The sequence below is a fragment of the Podarcis liolepis genome, assembly GCF_965112155.1.
Source record: "Podarcis liolepis genome assembly, chromosome: 5".
NCBI lineage: Eukaryota > Metazoa > Chordata > Lepidosauria > Squamata > Lacertidae > Podarcis > Podarcis liolepis.
In genome coordinates this window covers 100,030,864-100,040,480 of record NC_139556.1, presented here as the reverse complement: position 1 = coordinate 100,040,480, position 9,617 = coordinate 100,030,864, and the positions used below count along the sequence as shown (strand labels likewise).

At 48.4% G+C, this 9,617-nt stretch overlaps 1 protein-coding gene across 1 annotated transcript; it reads left to right on the top strand.

Annotated features, from left to right (window-relative positions):
• Positions 1-113: 113 nt before the first annotated feature.
• Positions 114-7,255, top strand: RPL35A (ribosomal protein L35a). The gene is made up of 5 exons (XM_083504648.1): positions 114-219; positions 3,125-3,166; positions 3,466-3,618; positions 6,011-6,155; positions 7,189-7,255. Exons 2-5 carry the CDS (start codon positions 3,156-3,158, stop codon positions 7,210-7,212), a joined length of 333 nt encoding a protein of 110 aa, XP_083360774.1. The 5' UTR covers positions 114-219; positions 3,125-3,155; the 3' UTR covers positions 7,213-7,255.
• Positions 7,256-9,617: the final 2,362 nt, after the last annotated feature.

The following is a 9,617-nucleotide window of genomic DNA, read 5'->3' as shown; positions in this document are numbered from 1 at the left end:
GGAGCAGAAAAAAAGCCTAGCCCACAAACAAAGAGAACCAATCAGTTTTTTGTCCCAAGAGACTGGCCCAAAAGCCCGACCTGGAGCGATTTAGGACAGGCAAGCGGCGCAGACGCCTCAACAGACGCCGGCAGAGGGGTCCTCGCGCTCCCCTATCCCAGCTCGCCCCGCGGCTCCGCTCGCTCTTTCTCACCGCCATCTTGGCTGGGAGCTGCTGAGGTGAGAGCGGGGAAGGGTCTCTGGGGGCGGGCGAGGCGGCGGAGGGCGGCAAAGAAGCGGCTCCAGAGGCGGGCGGGCAGGCGCCGCGAGGGCCGGAGGGCCGGCCTGGGTGGGCGTAGCGGGGTACGGCGGCGGGATGGCTCGGATACGGGGTGGATGGCGCCGGGGCCCTGAGTTCGGGCCTTGGCCGAGGCCGCCACAGGGACTCTTAGAAGGCCCCGGCGCTGCCCCTTGCATTGCTTCGGAGGGAGCTTTTTAGTCGGAGGCCAGGCAGCCCCCGGTGCGCGGCTCCGGAGAGGAATGGTGGGCTGGCCTTTGGTTAGAATCGGTTTGATTCCCTCCCCCTTTCTTTTTCCTTTCTCCTCCTGTGAAGAGGCTGCATCCTAATGTTTTAATGTTGTATTTTAATTTTATTTTAATCAACTTGTTTTTATTATTGGCTGCTAGCCGCCCTGAGCCCGGTCTTGGCTGGGGAGAGCGGGGTATAAATAAAATATTATTATTATTATTATTATTATTATTTATTATGGAGGTGAAGCGGTGCCTTTAAGGTTGACATTAAAAAGAGCCCTGCAGTGTAGGATCAAACCGCCACCTGGTGCAGCGGGCTTGGTGCCCAGCCACGTACCCCGGGGGGGGCACAGGGCAGGGAGACCCTCACAGATTCCCCTTAGCAGCATTTTATGGGGGTACACTGTCCCTGATCATGGAGACTCCATTTCGCTGCGGGGTCTGATAGGTTCATCAATCGCTATCCTAGAATCCTAGTTGGAAGAGACCACAAGGGCCATCGAGTCCAACCCCTGCCAAGCAGGAAACACCATCAGAGCACTCCTGACATATGGATGTCAAGCCTCTGCTTAAAGACCTCCAAAGGAGGAGACTCCACCACACTCCTTGGCAGCAAATTCCACTGTCAAACAGCTCTTACTGTCAGGAAGTTCTTCCTAATGTTTAGGTGGAATCTTCTTTCTTGTAGTTTGGATCCATTGCTCCGTGTCCGCTTCTCTGGAGCAGCAGAAAACAACCTTTCTCCCTCCTCTATGTGACATCCTTTTCTATATTTGAACATGGCTATCATATCACCCCTTCACCTCCTCTTCTCCAGGCTAAACATGCCCAGCTCCCTTAGCCGTTCCTCATAAGGCATCTTTTCCAGGCCTTTGACCATTTTGGTTGCCCCCCTCTGGACACGTTCCAGTTTGTCAGTGTCCTTCTTGAATTGTGGTGCCCAGAACTGGACACAGTACTCCAGGTGAGGTCTGACCAGAGCAGAATACAGTGGCACTATTACTTCCCTTGATCTAGATGCAATACTCCTATTGATGCAGCCCAGAATTGATGCATCCTCTGTTGTTGTTTTATGCAATTCCGTTGAGCTGAGTTTTCTGTTGATGTGTCTTTTAAGAAAAGACTTCCTTTTGTTTTGGGCTCCTCAAGGTGGGTTAAGCTTAAATCTTGCAGGTGCCAAGATCCTCCAGCTCTTTTAAGCGTTGTTCAGGGCGAGGGTGGTATTTGAAGCTGAAAAGATGTTTTGCAGGCCGACAGCGTAGCCCAGTGATGGAGCACATGCTTTGGAGGTAGGAAAGAGGAGGCCCTTTGGATTTGATCCATAGCATCACCAGCGAAATGGATATTGAGTGGGAGGGCTAGGAAAGAGACCTGCGTCTGGGACCTTCGAGAACTGCTGCTGCTGCCTGCTCAAGAGTAGACAATGCTGTAGCTTTTCGGAACAAATGATAATTACCGGTTCACACAATGTATTCCTGCCAACCTTGACGCCCATTTCACATGTCTTGCAAAGACCTCTCCTCTGCGGATTTGGCACAGTGTGGTGTTAATTTCTGGAATTCTTTGCCACATGGCCACAGTGGCTGTTAGTTTAGGTGTCTTTAAATTGTAGAGTAGGAAGGGAGAGCCATCTAGCATACTGAAAAAGCAGTTAGTGAGCTATTAACAGCGATGATCACTAAATAACTTTGCCTTAAGAAGCTGTGCGTACTGTGCTAGGGAGCTAATACTTTTTCATGGCAGCATCTGGCGAGCCACTGTTGGAAACCAGATGCTGGACCAAGTGCACATTGCACTGATCTCTCAGGGTTGGTGTAGTGGAAATTGTAATGCTTGTTTGCTGATAGGTTTTTAATAGCCTTAATTATTCTTAGAACATGTGTGCAAGGTGTCTTACAGATCTTTTATGATGGTGTTTAGTAGGGAGGGAACAGTGAACTCAAAGCATTTACCAACCCTGGATGAGATCTTCACGTCTCGCATCTTGAAGAAGTCACATAATATTCTGAGAGATCCCACCCACCCTGCTCACAACTTCTTTGAACTATTGCCTTCGGGCAGAAGATATAGGACAATGAAAACACGAACCACACGCCTTCTGAATAGTTTCTATCCAAGAGCTCTGATTGCACTAAATAATGATCTCAGGGCCAGTTGCAAGGTTTAGTAAGCAGGGAGTAGAAGGAATGAGATAGGTTTTAGGTTATGTTATGCCTTTAATAGGTCATGCTATATTCTGGATTATGTTATGTTTTATAGATTATGTCTAAATAGGATGAGAGTGTCGGAGATACGTGCAAATGTATATGTGAACCCGGTCTTTGGGTGGGTGTTTGATTTTCGTTGTTGTGTATACTGTGTATATATGGACAATGACAATAAATTTATCTAAATCTAAATCTAAATTTAGACCCCCAGAACACAGACATTTGCAGGATGGAGTGAAATCAGCTGCAAAGTTCACCTTGATGGTTGAAGATCTGGGTTATCTTGGATGTTCTTCTCTGTTCTTGCTTAAGGAAGTCTAGAATTGCCTACCCCACACCTGTTTGTGATTGGGCTGGTGTTTAGCATATCCCAGCTGACAGCTCCTTCTGTTCCTTTCCTTTCTTAGGCCTGCTGGGAACAGACTTCAAGACAACACCATGACTGGCAGGTAGGAAACTGTTCTTTGGCAATTCTTGCAGTTCCTCTGCTGCCTTTACAACTTCTCATGTGTGTGTTATCTTTATTATGCTAGTTTTCACTGTGTCACACAGATTAGCGCTTCTACTTAAAAATATCAAAAGGATTGCCTTAAATATTCTGGTCCCATAGAAGCACCTATAGTTTTCTTGCATGTTTGATGTCTGTAGCAGACTTTCTGTAATACTGAAGTAGATATGCTATGCAGTCTTGTTTTGTGGTACACTGGAAAGCCTTAAGGTTTAACTTTGTGTGCACTTTCTCCCCTAGGTTGTGGTCCAAGGCCACTTTTGCTGGCTACAAGCGAGGTCTTCGAAACCAGAGAGAACACACAGCTCTTCTGAAAATTGAGGGAGTTTATTCCCGTAATGAGACAGAATTCTATTTGGGCAAGAAATGTGCCTATGTGTACAAAGCAAAAAAGTGAGTGGCCGTTGATAATGGGGACTAGTGCTTTACACTTGGATGTTTTGTATATTCTCATGAGCGTGTTGAAGAACTGAAACCATTTTGAAATTGTTTTCATTTTATGCCACGCTACACAAATTTGGGGCATTGTGGCCTCAGATACTGCTGTGTGAATAATTGAACCAGGAGAGCCAAGACTTGGACCTGCTCAGATTTCGGCTCAGCCATAGGCAAATAACTGACTGTACTCATGCAGCAGTACTAAAACCATAGTTTAGTGTGACATGAACAAACAGGAATGAGCAGCACCTCAGACTTGGAACTAGAACCCAGCGACATCCATTGAAACTGATGAGAATTGAGGCAAAAGAAAGTACTTCCTCACACCTAATGTAGAGTTCAGTAATGGCATTCGCTACCTCAGGCTGTAGTGGTGGCCACCATATTGGATGACTCTAAAACAGTGTTTCCCAACCACTGTTCCGCGGCACACTAGTGTGTGATATTGCCTGGTGTGCCGCGGGGAAAATTAAAAAATTCGAAAGATTTTTTTTTTAAAGTCAAATTTTCGATTGGGGCGCCGTCACTAGATGACCCCTGGGGTTCCCTCCCGCTCTGCGCCTCCCTCCTCCTCCGGGGAGGCCCTTCCTGGCTCTCGGCCAAGGCTTGGCAGCTGCCACTCACTCGCTCGCCCACCCGTCCCTCCATCCCTGCACCCGGCCTCTCCCCCTCCGTCCCCGGTGCGGGGGCTGCCGGGATCCGTAGTCCCCTCGCCCTTGGGCTCCGCGCCCGTGCAGGGTGCGCAAACTACGTTTCCCAGCGTGGCCTGGCGGGCCGGGCGTTTTGTTTGAAGCGCTCTTCTCCCGGCCATGGAATGAGCGCAGCGGCGGCGGCCGGGCGGGCAGGGGCTCTTCCGCGCAGACCCCGCGCAGCCTGCCTGCGCCCCCGCGGAGATCGGGCGGCAGGATGGAGCCCGGGGATCCCCGTGGAGGCGGGGAGGCGGAGGCTGCCCCCCAGGTAGGGCTGCGTCGGGGGTGTGTGTTAATTTTTGCAATGCTGCATCCGCGCCGGAGGGGACACATCGGACCGCAGGGAGACCCCTTGGCGGGTGTGCAAGGCAATGCATGCGTGCAGGCGTTGCATGGAGTGCAGTGCAATGCAATGGCAACGCAGCGCCCTGCATGCATGCATGCAACTTCCACCGGCGCTCCGGACTTGGCAGGTGAGGGGGGTCCCCAGTGGGCGGCAGAGAGAGCCGGGAGGGCGAAGAGGAGCCGGGGGGGAGCAGCGCTGCTCCCCGAGCCGAGCCCGGGGGAAACTTCGGCGTCGTTGCGCCGGGTGTTGGAAGCGGAGGCTGGCGGGGGCCCCTCACCTGCAAAACCTGGTCGCCTCTCATATATTTCGTGCATTGCATTCATCGCCCGCTTTCTCCTCCAAGGAGCTCCTGGGGGCGCGCGTGGTTCTCCCCGTGTTATCCTCGCAACAACAGCCCTGCGAGGTGGGTCAGGCGAGTGGCCCAAGGGAGCACCCAGGGATTGTCCTGGCCAGGTGGGGTGATTTGAACCCTGCTCTCTGCCCGGTCTTCGTCTTCATTTAGCCCCCACATGTGCATGACTGTGCATGACTGAGGTTTTCCCCCCTCGTCTTGGCTATGGTGTGAGTCTGTGCTGTTAATTAATGGGGTTCTGCCTTCGGAGAAGATGAGCCAGCCCTCAAGGAGGTGATTATGTAATTTGCTAGCAATTCATGTCCCTCCCGGCGTGACGCTGCGCGCTGACGTCACGGGGCTGTAATGGTGGTGTGCCTCGAGATTTTTTTCATGAAACAAGTGTGCCTTTGCCCAAAAAAGGTTGGGAAACACTGCTCTAAAAGGGGATTAGGCACTTTAATCGAAGAGGATAAGGCTATCATGCTTCCGACTATCCCTCACTGGGGAACAATAGCAGGAGAGGGCTATTTCCCTCACGTCCTGCTTACTGGTCATTGTAGGAAACAGAATGATCCAGCAAGGTGCTTGGTTGGCAGAAGCTGGGACAGCAACAGGCACTCACTGCGTCGTGCAGAAGCCCAAGAAGTTCAGTGGTTTAGACCACAGCACCACGCGTGATAAGAGAAGCTTAATGGAACAGTTCATAATTTCAGGAGATCCGCCTGCTCACTCATATGTTCATCGCTTTATTGAGCATAGCATCAGGGGATGACTTCACGTGTGAATTAGTCATCACTGAAAGAAGTGAAAACTTTCAGTGAGATAATATTCTCACTGCTTTTCAGTGGGGACTGTTCAGATGTTCCAAGCGCGCGTGTGTGTGTGTGTGTGTGTGTACACATACATGAACATTTTGGAGTGCACTCCTGCATTTGATCAGTAGTGGGACTTAATGTTTAATCTGTTTCCCTTTGTCAGCAACACCGTGACTCCCGGCGGCAAACCCAACAGGACCAGAGTGATCTGGGGAAAGGTGACCCGTGCCCATGGAAGCAGCGGCATGGTGCGGGCAAAGTTCCGCTCCAACCTACCTGCCAAAGCCATTGGACACAGGATCCGAGTGGTAAGGATGAGCATTGCGAGTGCCCTTGACAGGCCAGAGGCGGAGAAAATCTTTTCTATAAGCTACCTTGAGGATTTTTTAAAAAGAAAAATTCTGAACTAAAATTAACCATGAGCAAATTTTTGTGTGTCAGTAGCCTGACAGACACATATATGTTATCCGTAAACAGGCCCCTGTGTTGCAATATAGACAAGCTGAACAATATAACACAACATGATGGCCAATAACAATGGCACTAAACACTATTTATAGACTAATGCAAATGATCAGAAATGACCGTACAACCAAAGTCTCTAAATCTTCTTCAGTCGTGGTAGAATAATTCAAAAGTTCGATATATACATAATCTGTCACCAAATATTGCTGGAACAGAGTTTCCGGATAACCAATCTGTTTCGTTCAATGCTTCATCAGCCAGACTTGTAAGAATTAATATGAGAAGGATACAGTGACTACAGAATCATATGAGCACTGATCCGGAGCATATTTTCTACAGTGTTTATATTTGCTTACATGTAAGATTGGCTTGTTAAGAAATTGACCCTGTGGTAAGAGGCTCCCTTGTATGACAAAGTTTTGTTGCCTCTTAGGAATGTAAGCAGATTTGTTTGGTCCAACACTACTCTCTGTTCTTGGGCAAATAGGAGGGTTATCACCTAGGGCTTGAAAAAAATTGCAAATCAGGGAAACTTTCCAGTGTGTCCACATAAATGTAGAGCTTGTAAATATCTTGTCAAAATTACTGGGAACATTGAGTGAAATCAATTGTTGGCCATGCTTTCAGTAGACTCCTTGAAATCTGTGGATTTGAGTACAAGTTCAGTTGGTTCAGTGAGTCTGCTCTGAGTATGACTTAACTTTGATATCCCCAGTGTATTGGGGGGGGATTTCTTGAGGATCCTTCTTGTGTGATTTAAATAATATACAGAAAATATTTTGGGATGTGGGTTTTGTTCCCTAGCGAGATCTTCATAGGACATGATTTCTGTTCTTTTCCCTTCCAACTGTGTAACTCTCTCTCTTTTTTTTACAGATGCTGTATCCATCTAGAGTCTAAATTTAGAGTTATAATAAAATTAAGACTGTATTCCACTTTTGTATATTTGGTCTTGCCTTGCCTTTTTGTTTCCTGTCCTTGAGGCTCAGTTGCAGGAAAACACTGTTTAACAATCAAGATTCTTTGTTGTTTTTAAGGCATTGAAGCAACAGATCATTTTAAAAACAAAGCTGTGGTCCATGTTCCTGGCAGCAACTCATTCCTAATATCCCTGCTCCTCTTTTATAGTAGTGAGGTTTTCTAAAATGCTGTGACCTTACCGTTCAGTTGCTTAGCTCAAGTGGAGACTGAAACGTGGATTTCTTCACCAGCCTTCCCTCACATGTAACTGTCAGTTTATATAAAACTGCAATCATAAATGTGTTTCCTTGTCCTCATGATATTTGCCCCTTAGTAGTCCATCTCTCTTAATCCGATTGGGTCCCTTGCCACCCAAGTCTCCTTGGCCTTGCACTGTGCCAAGAACAGAATTGCTGGGTCCCAGCTGGGAAGATTCTCTCTGTAGGTGCTACTTATCCCACCTGCCTCAGCTGCTAGACTCTTCACCTATCCTCTGAACCTACTGAAGCAAGTGGGACTCTGGTTATGATGCCTTAACTGCATATGGGAGGGGTGGGTCATATTGGGCGAATATGTGGCTCAGGCTTTCTGCAAAAAAATTAAGTACCGTAGACATCATCTCTAGGTTGCAACCTGGTAAACCCTAGTCGAGAATCACAGGTGATGGTGAAATGTAATGAAATCATTGGCTCCTTGTGATTAGGACTATGCTCTGTCTCCATAGTCTGAAGGCAGTAATGTTTCTGAAAAGCACAGTGAGAGAGTGCTTTTGTGCCTGGGTCCTGTTTTGGGTTTCTCACAGGCATTTGGTTGGCAACTGAGAACAGGATGCTGGAACGGATGGGCTATTGGCCTGACCCAGCAGGGCTGCCCTTCTTATGCTCTCCATCTCCTTGTTACAGGCTTGATGGCTTAGCTGTGTGCCCAGAAAGGAAGTGAAGGAGCAGTTGGAATAGGGGTTTTAATGACAGTTGATGGTTCTGGATGTACATAGGATTCCACTGAACATGGCAGGCAGAATGTCCCACTCTAGTCTGCATGAAGTTTTTGGCAGCATTGCAGGGGGTTGGACTAGATGGCCCTGGGGGGGGGGTCCCTTCCAGCTCTGCAGTTCTATGATTCTAATAATGTGAAGTTTAACTTGATCTTGTCATCTTTTGTGCGTACTGAATTTCACGGAAGTGTACAGTTAACCCTTCCAATGAAATAATCTTGCTAGGTGAGAGTAATATCAGAGCTAAAGAAATGTGAACCTCTTATCATAGTAGCCCAAATTCTGGGCTACCGAGCGCAGCTGCCTGTATTTCAAAACTGAGTCAGAAAGGGCCTTGCAGTGGGGACTGCAGCTGCAGAAGAGAAAATGGTTGTGGTGTGTTCAGCCCAGGTACAGTGCACAGTCCATCTTTGTTGTTTAGTCGTGTCCACCTCTTCATGACCCCCTGGACCAGAGCACGCCAGGCACTCCTGTCTTTCACTGCCTCCCGCAGTTTGGTCAAACTCACATTTGTAGCTTTGAGAACACTGTCCCACCATCTCGTCCTCCGTCGTCCCCTTCTCCTTGTGCCCTCCATCTTTCCCAACATCAGGGTCTTTCCCAGGGAGTCTTCTCTTCTCATGAGCTGGCCAAAGTCTTGGAGCCTCAGCTTCAGGATCTGTCCTTCCAGTGAGCACGCAGGGCTGATTTCCTTCAGAATGGAGAGGTTTGATCTTCTTGCAGTCCATGGGACTCTCCAGAGTCTCCTCCAGCACCAGAATTCAAAGGCATCAATTCTTTGGCGATCAGCCGCCTTGATGGTCCAGCTCTCACTTCCATACATCACTACTGGGAAAACCATAGCTTTAACTATACAGACCTTCGTTGGCAAGTCCATCTTTACAGTGAGCCAAACTGAAATCTGCCAAAGGTTGCCGCACATCTTTGGAATTGAAAGAGTTCACTCTTCATTTGGCTATGTCACCAGCAGAGGGCACTGATTCAGTTTCCTGCCTTGTCTTTGCTACGTCAGTTACACAGCACTCAAATCTTGGCACCAACCATCGACCTTTAACCTCAACCTGCACCTCACAGCCCATTTTCATATTATTATTTTGACCCTGGGGGTGAAAACCTGCTGCCATTAACTGACTCTGGCCATTTGTTCACCTAGCTCAGTATTTCCTCATTGAATGGCAGCGGCACTCAGGATTTCAGGCAATGGCAATTTCTGACCACTTTCCAAAGCCAGCTCCACATGCGGCTCGTTGGCATTAATCTAGCACGAGCATTACCAAGGCTTGGATAATGTTCATACTTTGCATTTACTCAGTCCTAGAAACCGGTGTGTAAAGTGTGATTTCCCGGCTGC